Source organism: Sciurus carolinensis, chromosome 13 (assembly GCF_902686445.1).
Source record: "Sciurus carolinensis chromosome 13, mSciCar1.2, whole genome shotgun sequence".
Lineage (NCBI taxonomy): Eukaryota > Metazoa > Chordata > Mammalia > Rodentia > Sciuridae > Sciurus > Sciurus carolinensis.
In genome coordinates this window covers 1089332-1107514 of record NC_062225.1, presented here as the reverse complement: position 1 = coordinate 1107514, position 18183 = coordinate 1089332, and the positions used below count along the sequence as shown (strand labels likewise).

At 50.3% G+C, this 18183-nt stretch overlaps 1 protein-coding gene across 1 annotated transcript; it reads left to right on the top strand.

The window, feature by feature from the left end:
- Positions 1-11700: 11700 nt before the first annotated feature.
- Mat2a (methionine adenosyltransferase 2A) lies at positions 11701-18048 on the top strand. Its single transcript, XM_047523001.1, has 9 exons — positions 11701-12016; positions 13488-13565; positions 13670-13792; positions 14437-14549; positions 14627-14770; positions 14914-15132; positions 15314-15496; positions 15679-15812; positions 16446-18048. The coding sequence occupies exons 1-9, from the start codon at positions 11716-11718 to the stop codon at positions 16546-16548; spliced, it is 1398 nt and encodes a 465-aa protein (XP_047378957.1). The 5' UTR covers positions 11701-11715; the 3' UTR covers positions 16549-18048.
- Positions 18049-18183: the final 135 nt, after the last annotated feature.

The following is an 18183-nucleotide window of genomic DNA, read 5'->3' as shown; positions in this document are numbered from 1 at the left end:
AGGATGACAGGTGTGTGCCACCACACCCAGTTTCCAAATTTTAAACAAAATTTTTATTGAGATGGAATCTACAGACACTGCCCTTGGGTGTACTCAGAGAAATGTGTAACCAGCAGCACTAACTCCAGAATATTCCATTGTCTCTCAGAGAAGCTCCATACCATTAGCAGTGATTCTCCACTCCCTTCTCCCTCCCCGGCAACACTCTTCTACCTTCCGTCTGCATGGATTCGAGCCCCCTGCACATTTCACATGGGAAGCGCTGTGCGGCCTGTGGTTCTGTCAGCAGCTTCCATCACCTGGCATAACATCTTTGAGGTTCATCTTTATGGGAGCATGTATCAGTACATTATTCCCTTTTTATGGTCAAGTAATATTCCTTCTATGGACAGATTATCACATTTTCTTTATCCATCATCAGTTAATAGACATCCTGTTGTTCCCACCTTCTGCCTACTAGGAAAAGGTTGGTCTGAACATTTGGGTACAAAATTTTCTGTAGACATGGGTGGCATCTCCTCTGGGTGCAGGAACAGAATTGCTGGGTCATCAAACGACTTCGCCTAACGTTTGAGAGACTCCCACAGTTCCCCACGGCCACTGCCATTGACATTCACCCAGCAGCGTACGGATGCTCAGGTTCCTCCACAGTCCCTCAGCGCAGGGTGTGCTCCACCTCGTTTTGGCCACCATGGTGGCAGGAAGTGGTGTCTCGTTGTGGTTTTGGTTTGCATTTCCCGAGTGACCAGCAGTGTCCAGCGCCCTTTCAGGTACTTACTGGACACTCGTCTGTCCTCGTCACAGAATGTCAGTTCCAGCCCCAGCCCATTCCTTAGCTGGGCTCTTTGTCTTTTGTTGTTGACTTGGAGAGTTCCTTTTGTATTCTGGACATGAGACGCTGTCCGCTGTCCGGTAAAGCATTTGCCTGGACGCTCCTGCGGGCGGCCCGTCTTCTCACTCAGTTGCTTGAGTCCTGTGGTGGAGAGACGTTGAATCCACCTGCTTCCTTTTCTTTGCTGCTTCTGCTTTTGGTGTCATATCTCAGAAATTAATGACTACTCCAAAATCATTGACATTTTCTGCTATTTTCTCCTAGGATTTATATAGTTTTAGTTTTTACACCCGAATCTTTCATTAATTTTGAATTGTTTTTTTTTTTCAGCTGGGGATAGAACCCAGGGCCTTGCACACTCTCGACTTGCACTTGACCACTGAGCCACATCCCCAGCCCTTTTTTGTATTTATTTAGAGACAGGGTCTCACTGAGTTGCTTAACCTCATCGTTGCTGAGGCTGGCTTTGAACTCACCATCCTCCTGCCTCAGCCTCCCAAGCCACTGGAATTATAGGTGTGTGCCACCATGCCTGGCCCAGCACCATTTTTTTAAAAAAAGACTTCATTTTCTCTATTGACTGGTCTTTGCACCTCATCAAAAATCAGTTGCCATAATCTATCTATGGGTTTCTTTCTGAACCCTTAATCCTATTCCTTCAAGTATTCTTCTATGTGCTTTATCACATTTACGTGAAAGAATAAGGTCAAAGTAATAACTATTCAGCTGAGTGTGGTGGCTCGCACCTGAAATCTCTGCTACTCAGGAGGCTGAGGCAGGAGGATTGCGTGGGCCGGGAGTTCAGGGCCAGTCTGGGCAACGTAGACCTGTGGAAAGGAGGAAAGGAGAGACCTACATTCACCATAGAGAAGTAATGAATTTTTGAGGAGATAGATAGTGTTCAACCTGACTTAAACATTACACAGCTGGGCACAGCGGCCCACGCCTGTGATCCCATCTACGCAGGAGGCCCAGGCAGGAGGATTGTAAGTTCATGGCCAGCCTGGCAATTTAGCAGGGCCTGTCTCAAAATAAAAAATAAAAAATGACTGGGAGTGTAACTCAGAGGTATAGCACCCCTGAGTTCAGTCCCCAGTACCACAGAAGGAAAACGTGTGTGTGTGTGTGTGTGTGTGTGTGTGTGTCTGCTGCATGCTTTAGGTGGAGGTCCGTGGCTTCTTTTGACCTAAACTGTAACGAGTCACTGGGCCGCAGGGAGCTGACATGACCCTGAGCCCTGGACCCAGGATAGTGACTTCACAGGTCTGGAGTCATTTTATCAAATGCTGAGCAAAAGATGCTTTCTGTGCAGGCAGGACCACCTGCCCAGAGAGCAGAAAGTGGCACTGACCAGCATTCCTCCCCTAGAACAAAGGCCAAGGCCACAGAGATGCCCTGACAGGGCCACACACCTGTCCTGTGCCGCTGAGGCTGCTCCACACTGCAGCAGACCACCTCCTGGCCCGCCCCCAGCCTGGCGCAGCCGATCCTCCAGAGCTGGACGGTCTGGGGCTGTGGGCAGACAGGGCTCTGCTCCCCGCAGGGCCTGGGGCTTCATCCCTGGGACTCTGGGGGCCCATGGCTTCCTTCAGTCCGCAAGGGGAAGGAAAGCACAGGCCTTCGAGACGGGGTGGAGGCGACCTGGACCTGTGTTATGGACTCGCCGTGAACAACAGCCCTACTCTGTCCAAAATCGAAGATGACTTTTTGTGCCACTCCAAAACTGATTTTTTAAGATCATGTTATGGGGCTGGGGATGTAGCTCAGCTGGTAGCGCGCTTGCCTCTCATGCACAAGGCCCTGGGTTCAGTCCCCAGCAACACAAAAAAAAGAAAGAAAGAAAAAAAGAAAATCACCTCGCACCATGTTTTTAAGTAGGTATCTAAAATTTCTCTCTCTCTCTGTGGTGCTGGGGATTGAACCCAGAAACTTGTGAAGTTTTTCATTGTAAGTATAATTGAAGTAGTTTTAATTTGCAGCAAGTTATCAATACTGCCATTCAAATATTATAAACTATCACTTTTAATCTGAATACCATAGAATTCAATACTCACCAATTTTTTAGACATTTTTTTTCCTTTTTGGTACTGGGGAGTGAACCCAAGGCCACTTGGCCACTAAGTCACATCACCGGCCCTTGTTATTTTTTGTTTTGAGACGGACCTGGCTCAGCTGCTGGGACTGGCTCTGAACTTGTGAGCCTCCTGTCTCGCCTCACAGGCTGCTGGGCTCACAGGCCTGCGTCCCGCTCCTGCCTCACCGATTACTCTAAAACTTGCTCTGAGTTAAAGGCCAGGGAAGGGCTCACAGGCGACCCAGGCCCCGGAGCTGCTATTCAAGCTGCCGGGCGGCTGTGCCCGGCGCCCTGCTGGAGTGAGGCGGAAGGGAGGCGGTGGCCCTGTGCCTGGCGCCCTGTCCCGGTGCTGCACAGATGCCCGTGCAGCAGGGTGGTGACCCACGGGTCCCCCGAGCACTCGGAGCGAGTGGCGCCACCCCGCCAGGCACCCTCTGCCCACGCCCAGCGGTCCATGCCACGCAGGCTGCCCACTGCGGGTCACGCGGCAGTGCCCAGGTGGCTGGGGGTGTGGAGCTGCTGCGGTCGAAGCCGCCTGGCGCCTCGCGTGTCACTCAGTGTCCCTGCAGCTCAGCCCGGAGGCGCCCGCCGGCCCACGTCACCCCACCAAGGGCGGCTGGAGGCCACCTCACACGGGTCACAGGACAGCCGAGCGTTGCTCAGAGGTGAGACTCTGAGGCCCTGTGCCCTGGCGGCTGCATCCGGTCACCGTGGGCGCCCTGGGTGACAGAGCCTCCAGGCCTGGCAGGAGCCCGCCCACTGCTGACCGGAGGCCTCGGTGGCGCAGGGGGTCGGTTGCTGCTGTTGCTCTCCCAGGCCTCTCGCCCACGCTGAGCTTTGTGGGTGTGAATGAATATGAAGGACCGGCGCAGGGGGCTGGTCTCTCCACGCAGGCCTTCGCTGGGGCGGAGGGGTCTTGGAAGCCCCCAGAGATAAGGAAGGGCTACTGAATACTCCTAACTGCACGTTTTAAGGTGGATTTTTTTTTTCTTTTTGGTACTGGGCTTTGAACCCAGGGCCTGGTGCATGCGAGGTGCCTGCCGTGCCGCCTAGCTGGCCTCTGGTGCCTAGAGTCCACTTTTGTCTGTAACCTGGCTTGTTACACAAGGTTTTAAGGCTGGAGCCTGTTCACAGAGCCCAAGCTCCATCTTCACAGGGCGGAGCTGGGTGACCAGGCAGACCCGCCGACAGCCTGGCCTTGACCCAGGGCAGCGGTCCAGGCCGAGTGAGCAGGGTCCCGCTGTCCCCTGCAGGTTTACCATGGCCACGGCCACGGCCACTTCAGAGCGGGCCTCTGGCTCCTGCACGCCGCCTTCCTTTCTGAGCATGTGACCCTGCTTGCCCGGGGCCCTGGCTGAACGCAGTCGTGTCCGAGTCCTGAAGCAGAGTCTCGGCCTGAGGGCTGGTGTCTCAGGAGTCGACAGACACGAGCAGAGAAGCTGCATGATGGCCAAGGCCGTCCGCATCACCTGCTGACCCCAGCGGAGGCCAAAGTCGCCGATCGCCAACTCATCTGGGCCATTCCAACCCCTGGTCCTGCGACATTAACGATTCTCCCCTGGTTAGAAGCTGGCCCGTTCCAGACACCTTCTGTACTTTTCCAGGAATTGTAGATGTTTTCAGGATTTCCCCAGTGATCACAGTGCTGTCAGATTTCTGTGAGCGGGACCAGGAGAGGGCAGGGTGTAAGGGCCACTCACAGGTGGACGCAGAGGTTTTGCTGGTCCTGTTCAGAACCAGCGACGTGTGCGTGTAACCATTCACCAGATGTTTCACAGGGTCTCAGAACAGCTCCTGGACTTCAGCAGATCTACTCCCCACTCAGCAGTTTGTCTTCTCAGTCTCTCTGGAGGGCCCTCCAGAGCGGTCAGTGCAGAGATACTCCTAAACCGCGTCCTTCCAGCCGACCCAGGCCATGACCTCTGCCCCTTCAGGTAGAGGTGCTTGCTGATGCAGGACTTCAGCTCCTCCCTGCAGTCAAGGTGGCACAGGAAGCTGCCCCAGCGCAGGCAGCCCATGATTAGCATCATCGCCAAGCCGCTGTCCGAAGCCCTGGCCCAGGGACACCCCAGAGACAAAGGCCAGGTAGCAAAGGGCAAGCTCACAACCCGGCCACGGGTCTCCACTCCTTGGCTTTGTTGTCACTGTGACCTGGTAGTGCCTAGAAAAGATGTTAATTTGCAAAAAGATTCGTTAGTGCTCAGAGTCATTCATTTTCTCAATACCTACGCCCGTAGTTGAGTGCGTTCCTTCCTTTGGCATCCCGGAGTGAGATGCAGCTGGCTGAGAGGGCTCTCTTTACTACAGTAAGGGAAAGGGAATTGGCAGAAGCGAACGCCTCGCCCATCCGAGGCCCATTCTCGGACAATGGCTTTAGGAAACGGTTCACAGGGAGGTTGGGGGTCTACAAAGTGGATCACTTAAAACCGTCTGTGTTCAGACAGACCTTGGAAATCTTGTGCCCAGGTGTACCCTACCCAGTGTGCAGACAGAGGTCTGCCCACACTCCAGCATGACTGGCACCAGCTGGGAGCTGGTTGGGGTGCACTCTTGCTGAGACGCTCAGCACTGGGAGTTCCCCGAGCTGTTCACCGCGCAGCAGAGTGTGGGAAGCTATTCCTTCAGCACAGGGTGACAGCTCCAGCCCTCTGGAACCCACAGGACGTGCTGGTGCAGGAGCCTGTCCAAGAAGAGGGTCCTTCAGGAGCACACATCCTGCCGGGCCGCCTTCCCTGTGAGGCACCATGGTCCTCCAGGGATGTGCACAAAGCATTGCTTCCAAGTTCAGGGGCAAGGCTAGAGCTCTGCTCCCAGCTGAGAGGGTCTCAGCCTCCACGGACACCAACCGTTGTCTGGTTGGCCCCAAGTCAGCATTCTCTGCCTTTTCCGTCGTGGGTGCGACCGCATCCTCCCCCAGGGTAAACCTGGGCAGGATGAAAGAGAGGGCCAGGGTAAAGGAATTCCTTACTACTTCTGCCCCAGCATCCTCGGTGCAGAGCAGGATCAGCCTGTGCCTGCCCAGATGGAGGTGCAGACAGTTTACAGTGGAAGGATCCTGAGATCGAGTCAGATATCAGTTACAGGGAGGTGTGTCCAAGTGCACTGCTCCAAACAAAAGGGGAAGAGTCAGGAGAGGAGAAGGTAGATCAGGGAGGCCCAGGAGCACCAGCAAGCAAAGCCGGAAATGGGAACAAAAGCAATAAATTGCATTAGGAGGGTTAGGCTGGCAGCCACGCAGGGGAAGCCGGAGTTGAGGTCAGGTCTAAAACCAGGTCCACTCTTCGGAGGTGGGCACGTGCCCTCCTGAAAGGGTGGGGTAGCCCCAAAAGGTCGGTTCTCAAATGACACATTGGATGTTGGGAATGGCACCAGCCTTGGGACGAGAAGGCTGGTATGGAAGATGGAAGCTGGTAAATGCACCACAGCAAAAAGTGAGCTCACCCTGTCCAACAAAGTCACCCTGACCCAGCCAGCAGAGCCATGCTCTCGGCAGCAGACAAGGTGCTGGACAAACAGGGACAGAAGTGGAGTCAGGAAGTCACCGAGGGGTGAGGAGCAGCCTTTGGGCACAAGCAGACGTGGCTCCATCGGGAGAACGGTATCCACACGTAGGCTAGACTTGAATCCTAGCCCTTGGACTCTGTGCACCCTGTGAACGGTACACCTTAAACTCTGGCAGGCATCGTCAGCATCAGGAAGCTGCCCGGAGGCCACACTCACGGGAAGCAGTGGACACAGCCTCCCGCTCCTGGACTCCTCCTCCATCCACCCCTGCCCACCTCCATGGCCCTGGCTTTTCCCACACTCGCTACACAAATGAATTCGGAAGTTGAGCATCTTCTCACATGTTTATTGGTGATTTCCATTTTCATCTTGGTAAACTACTCTTGCAATCTTTCTACTAGTTTTCATTATTTTATTTATTTACTTTTTGGTACTCGGGATTGAACCCAGGGGCTATTTACCGTTGAGCTACATTCCTAGTCACTTTGGTTTTTATTTTGAGACAGGGTATTACCAAGTTGCTGAGGCTGGCCTTGAACTGCAATCCTCCTGCCTGAGCCTCCTGAGTAGCTGGGATTACAGGTGTGCCAGCTGCACTGTTTTGCTTTTTTCCTAGTTAGTATTAACACTTTGTTTGTCTTGTTGTATGTATTGTAAATGTTTTCTCCTGTTGTGTCTGGATTTTATTTATAAGGCAATTTTTCTGCTTGCCATGCAAGCACAAGGCTGTGGGTTTGATCCCCAGCACCAAAAAATAAAAATAAAAAATAAAAAAAGCAATTTTTCATTTTTGTGTTGTTAGATCTTATGTGGTTTCTATCTTACTTTCAAAGGTCGCCAAGGTTATAAAAATATTCTCTTACCATTTTTCATACACACAAAAATTAAAAAGAGCAACATCCATTACTGATGAGTTAGAAAATGGTACTCACGCCTGACTGAGAATGTGAGTTCTGACAGCCTAGAAAGTTCTCTGGCTACAACTACTAACAGGTAAAAACGCACATATCTTTTGTCTCATTGATCCCACCTTGGAAATCTTTTTTTTTTTAATACTGGGAAGTGAACCCAGGGACACTTAACCACTGAGCCATGTCCCCAGCCCCCCCCCCCTTTTTTAAATTATATTTAGAGACAGGGTCTCACTGAGCTGGCTTTGAACTCGTGATCCTCCTGCCTCAGCCTCCGAGCTGCTGGGATTACAGGGGTGCACTACCAAGTCCAGTTTTTCCACAAAAAAACATCGCTTCACAAAAGTACATGTACAAAGATGGGCGGGGCAAAGGCGAGAAACAACTTGAACATCAGCCAGCGAAGCAACAGTTAAATGAATTGATGGGCGTCTACTAAGTGCATCTCACTGCTAATAAAAAGAACACATTGGCAGAATGAGGTGAATGTACTCATTGCCACTGAGCTGTACACATACAAACAAATAGTTACGGGGCAAATTCTACGTTCTGTGTATTTTCCTACAATAAAAACAGGAGAAAAATGATTTACTACCCACAGTGTCCCAGAGAGGTGGTCATAGAACCTGTTAAGAGAAAAGCCACACTTCTCAGAATGTGAAGCGTGTGTTCAGGGGAAAGGGCACCGAGGGATGAAGCCAGGCTCCTCAGATGCCTCACAGGGGCGTGGCTGGAGCTGGCCGCTGCCTGGACTCTGAGCTGGGGAAGCACAGGTGGGTTTTCACCTGCCTCCCTGCTGCGTCGAGGGCGGGATGTCCCAGCAGGGCCTGCTGCGCTGGCGCAGCCGCTGTCCTGTGTCCCCTTCCCTTGCACCCTACGCACCTCTCCGTCCTTCTTTATTGAGATGCAGAAAGATTTGACGGTCATGAGAGAACAGAGAAATGTAGACAAAATGGGAACAGCCTGAGGAGGAAGGGCTCCTGCTGGCCTCCTTCCCAGGCCGTCCCTCCTGTCCCCACTTCCGCCCTAAAGGACTGGCCCAACCCGGACGCGCTTCTCCTGGCAGGTGCTTGGGGCTGGCAGCCAGAAGCGGCTCTTGTCCCCACAGCTTCGCGGTTGCTCGTCTGTGGCCCCATCTTCCTCTCTCCTCATGCCAGACGACAGCTCCAGCACCGCCCCTGCTCTGAGTTCTCCCGGCAGGCAGGCTGGGGAGACTGGCAACTCCTGTCCTCGCTGTTGCACTCTGAGCCTTGAAACCCAGTTTGTAAAACCCCAGCTCTGGTGCCTTCAGGGACGGTGCTGCACGCGCGTCCTCTGGGTGGAGGAACCCGGCCCGAGGCGGCCACGAGCTTCCCCGCGTGTGCACCCTCCCCGTTCACAAGCCTCATTAGTGCTGACTGGGACAATCAGTGACCTCTCCGGGGCAGTAACCTGGGAGACCAGAGTCCCTTCTCAGAACAGGATGGCCTGTGCTTGCTCTGGAGGAGCGAGCTCTCAACGTGGGTGATCACAATGCTGTTCTGGACACAAAGCCAGATGGCCTCTCCTGGACTTCCCAACATCACCGGGTCTCTTCCCTGCCCTACTTTCTTCTGCCAGTCTTCTGCTTCCTCTCCTTCCTCCCTCCTTCTCTCTCTTGAGCAAACCTTAAGCACCTTGATTGTGCCAGACCCTTGGCAGCAAAGTTTCAGCAAATCAGATCACCTTACCATCATGGTGTTTGTAAACCTATGTGGGAATCAGACTCATCGAATCACCAAATCTGTCACTTTACACGGCATTTAGTGCCATGAAGGAAAACAGACCCCAGTGGGAAATCTCTAGGTGACATGTCATCCAGAAGTGGCAGCTGGAGAGGCAGGACAAGGGCTCAGCCAGGTACCTTCCCTTAGTGATCACCCAGAGTGGCACAGACCTGGACCCTCACAGCACAGCACCTGGGTCTGCCTCATGGCAGAGTTTATGGAAGAAAGGAATGGACACCATGAATAACACAAAACCATAGGAAATGTGTCCTGCTCTATTTATCAATTTATTTTGGTACTGGGTATTAAACCCAGGGACACTTAACCACTGATTCACCTCCCAAGCCCTTTTTATTTTTTTGAGACAGGGCCTCCCTAAATTGTGAGGCTGGCATCGTCCTGCCTCAGCCTCCCAAGTTGCTGGGATTATAGGCGAGTGCCACCACACCAGGCTGTCCTACTTTATTTTGGTGGGAAGCAATTACCTTGAACCATTGCTAACTAAAGAAATTCAAAGTAGACAACAGAGAGATAAACTTGAAGTAGTAGCCAAGCCATGCTCAAGCCTTTAAGAATATGTAGGGTGTTTTTTTTTTTTGTACTGAGGATTGGACCCAGGGTACTTAACCACTGAGCAACATCCCCAGCCCTTTTCATTTTTTATTTTGAGACAGGTTCTCATAAATTGCTCAGGGTCTCACTAGTTGTTGAGGCTGGCCTTAAACTTGTGATCCTCCTGCCTCAGCCTCCTGGGTCACTGAGAGTACAGGTGCAAAACACATCAAACCCAGCATATGTAGGCATCTTAACCTTTGTCCTAAGAGCACTTGGAAGCCAGTAAAAGGTTATTCATAGGAAGAAGAGCTATTCTTTTACAGCTTATTTTTAAAAAATACCTATAATGGGCTAAATACTGTGCTAAAGACTGTACTCCTATCATTTCATTTAATCCTTTAAGAAAATATATGATGGCTGTAATTGTCCCAGTTTTACAGAGGACTGTATGGAAAGGGTCTTGGCAGAGGTCTAACTCCAGATCCAGTTCTCAACCACCTATTACCCCACTACAAGAAAGAAAGAGAAGTGGGTAAGCAAGTAATACAGCTGATTTTAATCTCCTGGGCAGGAAGAGCTCAACTGGGAGGTCGGTAGCCAAGGGGTATCAGCAGTTAATGAGCTAATCATTGGATTTAATCCCTTTCTTCTGCCTCCCCATTAATAAAATAACCCTCTAATTACATTCTGGCTTCCCATATGGATTTTTCTGCTGGGAGATAATGCACTGACCAGTCTACACATGCACTTTTGTTGCTGTTGACAATTTTAGTACTTATTGTGGGTTAATAAATTGGCATTCTACTTTTTAAAAATAAAATGACATTAAAACATAGAAATTATTAAGTAGTTTTACAGTTATTTTTCTATAAAGGGTTAGTTTGAAAAGTAAAAATCAAGTAAGAATACCCTGTCCCTTGTGGCTTGACCTTCTCTGGCTGCCTGCTTTGACCACGGATGTGGTCCTAAGTCTGGGGGCACCCTTTCTTTTTTTTATTATTTATTTTTTAAAAAATTCTTTACAGACTGCATTTTGATTCATTGTACACCAGTGGGACACACCGTTTCGTTGCTATGGTTGTGCACGGGGTAACCCTTCCTTTACTTCTTGGTAGAAGCCCCCAGTACGACCCAGTGCTTCCTTTGTTTCCAACTTTCATTTTCCTCCCTCTTCAGAATTTGCCTCGGTCTCCGGGTGACAGGCAGCTGGAGCCTGTCAGGGGTCTGTTCAGCTCATGGGGTGAAGCGCATCCCATGCTGGGAGCAAACTTGTGGACACCAGGCCCCTGGTGTCCTTGTCACCAACGTGGGCCACTGCAGCACCTGCCCCAGCAGGGATGCGACCCGCTCGGCCGTGGCGAGCCGGGGTCCACGTGACGCCAGCCCTGAAGGACAGAGTCCAATCCCCGCGGCTCCCTGGGGTCAGGCGCCACTGCCCAGTCCTGCTGCGGCTCCTGGGGTCCCCGTGATGCCGGCCCAGCAGGGATGAAGGCCCCACACTGCCCCTGCGGGCCACGCTCCCTCCCGGGGCCGGCTCAGGCTGTCTTCTTCTCCTTCCCTACAGTTCCGTTCACGGCCAGGACCGGGACCGAGGAGGTGGACACGGCAAAGCTAGAGTTTCGTGAGGCGGCCGGGCGCGGTGGCGGGCCGGACCGGCTCCCGCGAAAAGCGGCCTGAGTCGCCCGCCGCTGAGAGCACGCGACCGCAGAGCCCGCCTCGGCCGCAGTCCCCTGGCCCCCGGCGGCCGCCATCTTCCCCCAGGCCGTTAGCCAGGGCCCGCGGGCCTCGGGCGGGCGCCAGGCTCGGTCCCGGCCGCCCGGGCGCGCGGCGCGGAGCCCCGCACTGCGCGCACAAAGCCGCGCTTCCGGCCACCGCCGCTGGGGGCGGTCGCGGACGCAAGCCCGCAACGGCCGGAAGGGCGGTGCCATGTCCCGGCGCGGGGGACGGCCCCTGAAGCCCTGCCGCCGTTCCTCCCTCGTCGGCAGGGAGCGAACCTCGAAACAGTCCGCTCGCGTCTCCCTCCACCTGTCGTGACGGCCCCGGACGGCCGACGCTCGCCGGGGGCCGACGCTCGCAGGAGCCCCCTACCCGGCGATGGTTCGGTCCTGCGCGGCCGCACCCCTCCGCGCGCATGGGCGGGGCCGGGGGCGGGGCCTGCGGGCTCTGCGCTATAAATATCCGGCCGCGCCACCCGCCGCCCCGCTCGCCCCGCCGCCGCAGATCGAGTGTCCTTGTCGGTCCGCGTGTTCCGCCGCCGCCGGTCCGTCTGCTCCTCAGCGCCGCTCTCCTGCCGCTATCGCCGACATGAACGGGCAGCTCAACGGCTTCCACGAGGCGTTCATCGAGGAGGGCACGTTCCTCTTCACCTCGGAGTCGGTGGGGGAAGGCCACCCAGGTGAGGCGGGGGCGCGCCCCTCCCCCACCCGGCCGCGCGCCCGGCCCGCGGAAGATTCCAGAAGGGGGTGGCGGGCTCTGCGGGAGGGCGGCTCCGCGGGGCCGCGGCGGGAGCCCTCCGTGGGCGGCCCCCCCCGCGCGCGCCCGCGGCGGGAGCGCGCCCCGCATTGCAGCCCCGCGGCGGCACGTGGCGAGGCCGGCGGGCGCGCGCGGGCGGCGCTGCGGGGGGACCTCCGCTGGGCCCGCGCCGGCGCCGCTCGCCGGCTTTGTGCGCCACCGCCGTCGGCAGCGGGCGGCGCCTCAGGAGGGCCTGGTCTTCGCGGGCGCCGCGCGAGCCCGGGGCGGCGGCCTGGCTGTTGGCGCGCGTAGTCGGGATGGCTGTAGAAAATTCGAGAGTGTTGGGGTGACTCCCCCTTCCTAGAACGCGTGACGCAGGGTGGGGAGTGGAGCGGTTCGAGTGCTGCTGGAGCCTGTTGCGGAGCAGCGCCTGACGACAGTCAGGTGACGGCCGTGTCATCCCTTTTGTTCGGTTACTTCCTTTCATGGCTTAATTCCTTAAGTGACTTCCCTTGCTGTCCTTGCTGGTACCCCTTAAGGTTAGGAGCCCGGTGATACTGGCCGGATTGCACTGCCCCGTCGTGCGCACGTGCCGGTGTGTAGCGACGAATTCACCGGTGTGTGTGATTATGATGCACCCGTTAAAAACAGGAGAAAAGGTCCGGGAGGCTCATGTGCTTGCCGTTAGTTTTTCCAAGAACCCCCAGGTGCTCATGTGGAGGTGAATATTAACGTTAAAAATTGTTGTTCTTGAAAATATTTCAAAGCGTCTGGTGCTTTTTTAAAGGTGGAACTGAAGTCCTTGTAAGGTGCATGTATTATAACGGGTTGATGAGTATTGAATATCTAGAGTGTTCTGCTGGCTTAACTGAATTGGTGAGCTTGTGCGACTATATTAAGACGGCGGTGTCAAGTTTTTAAGTAACACGAACTACTGTGCCCAGCACTTATTCAAGCAGACAGCTTCTGGTAAAGCAGTGCTTTACAAAAAGCAGTCAAGGTCATACTTGTTGCACTGAATTATTTCAAAATAAATGAATTTTGTCATTTTATGGATTTTTTTAATCCAAAATTAAAATAAAAATTTGGAAGATTTTTCTATTTTTGTAACTGGGCATAGTGGTGAATGAATACCTGCAATTGCAGTGATTCTGGAGGCTGAGGCAGCAGGAGGATCACAAGTTGGAGGCCAGCTTCAACAACTTAGGCCCTAGCAACTTTTCAAGACTCTGTCTCAAAATAAACAAAATGGTGGGGAGGCACAGAGAATGTGGCTGTGGTAAAGCATCTGTTAAATCCGCCCCGGTTTTTTTAATTTTCCAAACAAAAAGATTTTCCCAGTTACAGTTGATAGAGAAGGGGCATCCCATACTTCAGTAGTAAAAGAAATTGATTTTTTTTTTTTTCCCCTCCAGATAAGATTTGTGACCAAATCAGTGACGCTGTCCTTGATGCCCATCTTCAGCAGGACCCTGATGCCAAAGTGGCTTGTGGTAAGGTTCAGAACGTGTGCTCCTTAATTGCCTGATTATAAATGTAACATTTGGAGAACTAATTTATAAAAAGAGTTTCTGGGTATGAATCTTTCCTTTACTAGAAACTGTTGCTAAAACTGGAATGATTCTTCTTGCTGGGGAAATCACATCCAGAGCTGCCATTGATTACCAGAAAGTGGTTCGGGAAGCCATTAAGCACATTGGATATGATGATTCTTCCAAAGGTATGTTTTGGTTTTGCTTTTTTCTAAGCTTATTTTTTAGGTAAAAACAGTTGAGAAAACTGTCTTCCAGATTGTTCCTAGTAAATGTGACATTTTGGTATATAGTTTTTCCTTTCCATGGAGGATAATATTCTAAGACTTCAGTGGATACCTAAAACTGACAACTGCTTTTTTTCTTGTACTTACGTGGCTGTAGTTACGCTAATATAAATAATGTAAGTTTTTAAATTTACGAGTGTAAGATGGAAGTTAGTTTACTGCTACAAGTTATATAAACGGTATGTCAAAATGTCCATTGTACCATAGACCTTGATGATATCTGCTATCATTTCCCTCTTAGAAACTGTCACTGGTTTGCGTTGAAGCACACTTTAGCTTTTCTTGGCATATTTAGATGATTAGCATTATTCTTCTTAAGTTTTTGGGCTACTAAGTAAAGATTATCTGAACACAAAGTCGCTGCCATGCCCAGAGCATTTCAGTAGTTAAGTGATTTAACGGTAGGTTGTATGTGTATCTGGATGATGATTCATGTCCTAGGAGGGGAAGAGTTCATCACACTACTCAGGGAAAATTCTTTAAAAATTGCAAGTTTCTGGAATTTTCCATCGACAATTTTAAGATAATTGAATTTTTATTTATAGGGTTTGACTATAAGACTTGTAATGTGCTGGTGGCCTTGGAGCAACAGTCACCAGATATTGCTCAAGGTGTTCATCTTGACCGAAATGAGGAAGACATTGGTGCAGGAGATCAGGTATCGTGAGAGGCTATTTGCATGTCTTCTTGATTAAATTAAGTTTTAATGTTACATCACTGGTTTTCCTTTTTCAGGGATTAATGTTTGGTTATGCCACTGATGAGACTGAGGAGTGTATGCCTTTAACCATTGTCTTAGCCCACAAGCTAAATGCCAAACTGGCTGAACTGCGCCGCAATGGCACTTTGCCTTGGTTACGCCCAGATTCAAAAACCCAAGTAAGTGATCTTAAGAGTCATATTGCCCAAAATTACTTTGATGTTGAAAATCCTAAAAATTTGAATGCAGTTAAGAGTAACATCTTTTGCTGTATTGTAACTTGATAGAGAACCAAGTTCTGATGACTTGTGTTGACTTCAAGGTGACTGTGCAGTACATGCAAGATCGAGGTGCTGTGCTTCCCATCAGAGTACACACAATCGTCATATCTGTTCAGCACGATGAAGAAGTTTGTCTTGATGAGATGAGGGATGCCCTGAAGGAGAAGGTCATCAAAGCTGTTGTACCTCCAAAATACCTTGATGAGGATACCATCTACCACCTGCAGCCAAGTGGCCGATTTGTTATTGGTGGGCCTCAGGTAATGTTGTTCAGTGTACTCTTACTATCTTGAATCTTGGTCACTTAAGTTTGGGTTACTGCCATCTCTGGAGCTTTGTGAAATTTGCATGTGAATCTTGAGTGGTGAAGAAGGCATTCTAATCTAGAACCACTTACTGGGAAGGTAAAGGCATAAAGTGACTTAAGTCCTATAATTTCAGGGCGATGCTGGTTTGACTGGCCGGAAGATAATTGTGGACACTTATGGCGGTTGGGGAGCTCATGGAGGAGGTGCCTTTTCAGGAAAGGATTATACTAAAGTGGACCGCTCAGCTGCTTATGCTGCCCGTTGGGTGGCAAAATCCCTTGTTAAAGGAGGTCTGTGCAGGAGGGTTCTTGTTCAGGTATATATTCTTTTTATTGTAACTGGAATGATTAAAAGCCATGTAAGTGGGAGGGATTTAGCAGTTTTTTTTATATATATATATACACATATACACACACACAATATTTGCCTGTTTTATACCAGTGTTACACAAATAATGTCTTTAAATTACTGACAGTTATGACATTTGGATCCTTTTAGGTCTCTTATGCTATTGGAGTTTCTCATCCATTGTCTATCTCCATTTTCCATTATGGTACCTCTCAGAAGAGTGAGAGAGAGCTATTAGAGATCGTGAAGAAGAACTTTGATCTTCGCCCTGGGGTCATTGTCAGGTAAAGATGGTAAAGCCTGTTGCTACAGAAAAATAGAGGGTGTGGGTATGTGTAATGTATACTAAGATACGAGGAGGCGAAGGTAGACTCCTCAAGTGGGAAATCATTTTAATTCCATAACATGCTGCTGTTTAAAATTGCCTTCACGGGAGTGCTTAATTGAGAAATACAAGTGCTCCATGGCTTAGACTGAGCACCCTAGAAAGTCTTCCACATTTGATACTGGGCTTTGTGCTCATCGTACCTAAGGGTGTTTACGTTAAGAAGTTTAATACAGACAAGTGGGATGTTCAAGGTTCTACAAAGAAAATAACCATAGTGGGCAGAGGGACCTTGGTAAGTATTCCATGATCTCAGATGAGCTTTTGACAATTGGAATTCCTCAGAATAATGACAAGTTTTCATATTTGTTGAGCCAGGGCCGGAAAAACAGGAACTATAGTTACTAATAAGGACTGTACAAGGACTTTGGACACCAGGGAAGTAACAAACACTTTTGCCACAAACTTTTTTCCTAGCATACCCCAGAGAACTGAACTCATTTGCCAGAGCTCTTGAAAATGAGTCTTGCTGATTGTTTTGCTTTATTTTAATCCAATGCTACATATTAAGTTATGGACTTGTATATTCCAGGGATCTGGATCTGAAGAAGCCAATTTATCAGAGGACTGCAGCCTATGGCCACTTTGGTAGGGACAGCTTCCCATGGGAAGTGCCCAAAAAGCTTAAATACTGAAAGTGTTAGCCTTTTTTCCCCAGACTTGTTGGCGTAGGCTACAGAGAAGCCTTCAAGCTCTGAGGGAAAGGGCCCTTCTTCCTAAATTTTCTTGTCCTCTTTCAGCTCATCAGTTGCAGTCACTCTCTAGTCAATGACATGAATTTTAGCTTTTGTGGGGGACTGTAAGTTGGGCTTGCTATTCTGTCCCTAGGTGTTTTTGTTCACCATTATAATGAATTTAGTGAGCATAGGTGATCCATGTAACTGCCTAGAAACAACACTTGTAGTGAATAATGCTTTGGAACTGAACCTCTGTGCCCTATCACCCAACCCTCCAAAGTCCTAAACGCATTGACTTTCCTACCAAATGCTGAAAACGTCCTTGTAATGTGCACGTAAAGTACTTGTAGTTCCACTCTAGCCTGTCTGGCGATGCCACAGCTCTCAGCATGAATTGTAATGTCTTGAGCTCTATTATGAATGTGAAGCCTCCCCTTATGCTCCCTGTAACTTGGTCCACTTCTAATTATGTAGTTCTTTGTCAGGGAGTGTTCCCTATCCAGTCTATCTTGCATGTAACGCAAGTTCCTGTCGGAGCTCCAGCCTGACATGAAAAACAAAAAGGCAGTTACCATTAAACCATCGCCCTGGTGCTTATGCTCTTAATTGCCACCTCTTTAATAGCACCAAAATCAGAATTTCTCCACTTTCAGCTGTCTTTTGGAGGACGTACGTAATAAGGTTTTCATTTATTAAACCAATCCTATGCATGGTTTCAGCACTAGCCAAACCTCACCAACTCTTAGTCTAGAAAAACAGGCACTTGGCACCCTTGTGATGTCATACAGAGAAGTCACAGGGCAGTACCTGAGGGTCTGTAGGTTGCACACTTTGGTATCAGATAACTTTTTTTTCTTTATAAGAAAGACTGAGTACTCCACACTGCACAGTTATTCCTCCCAGGGTTTTAACTTTGTTTTATTTTCAAAACCAGGTCCAATGAGCTTTCTGAACAGCTGGTGTAGCTACAGAGAAACCAGCTTCCTTCAGAGAGCAGTGCTTTTGGCGGGGAGGAGGAAATCCCTTCATACTTGAACATTTTCTAATTGCTTATTTATTGTATTCTGGGGTATGGCGTAAGTACAGAGAAGCCATCACCTCAGATGGCAGCTTTTAAAAGATTTTTTTTTTTTTTTCCTCGACACCATGATTCCTTTAACAACATGTTTCCAGCATTCCCAGGTAGGCCAAGGTGTCCTACAGAAAAACCTTGGGTTAGACCTACAGGGGGTCTGGCTGGTGTTAAGCGAAGGGAGGGCAGAGCTGGTGCGGCTGACCATGGAGAAAGCTGACTTGGCTGGTGTGGTACAGAGAAGCCAGCTTGTTTACATGCTCCTCCATGACTGCTTGCCCTAAGCAGGAAGTGCCTTCCAGGGTCTATTTTTGGAGGTTTATTACGTATGTCTGGTTCTCAATTCCAACAGTTTAATGAAGATCTAAATAAAATGCTAGGTTCTACCCTGTGTTAACTGCTTTTTTATCAAGTGCTGTGGCTACAAATAACCTGAGAATCAATTACACACATACTTAGGGTAATTCAGGAAGTTTTTTTTTTTTTTACCATATCGATGACTGAACCTAGGGCATTGGGAA

Excerpts from the sequence above, each read along its gene's own strand:
- Mat2a (XM_047523001.1), top strand. The coding sequence starts at position 11,716 with ATGGTTCGGTCCTGCGCGGCCGCACCCCTCCGCGCGCATGGGCGGGGC. Across the intron at positions 13,793-14,436 it reads ATATGATGATTCTTCCAAAG|GGTTTGACTATAAGACTTGT; the intron begins GTATGTTTTGGT and ends TTTTATTTATAG. Across the intron at positions 15,813-16,445 it reads CGCCCTGGGGTCATTGTCAG|GGATCTGGATCTGAAGAAGC; the intron begins GTAAAGATGGTA and ends TGTATATTCCAG.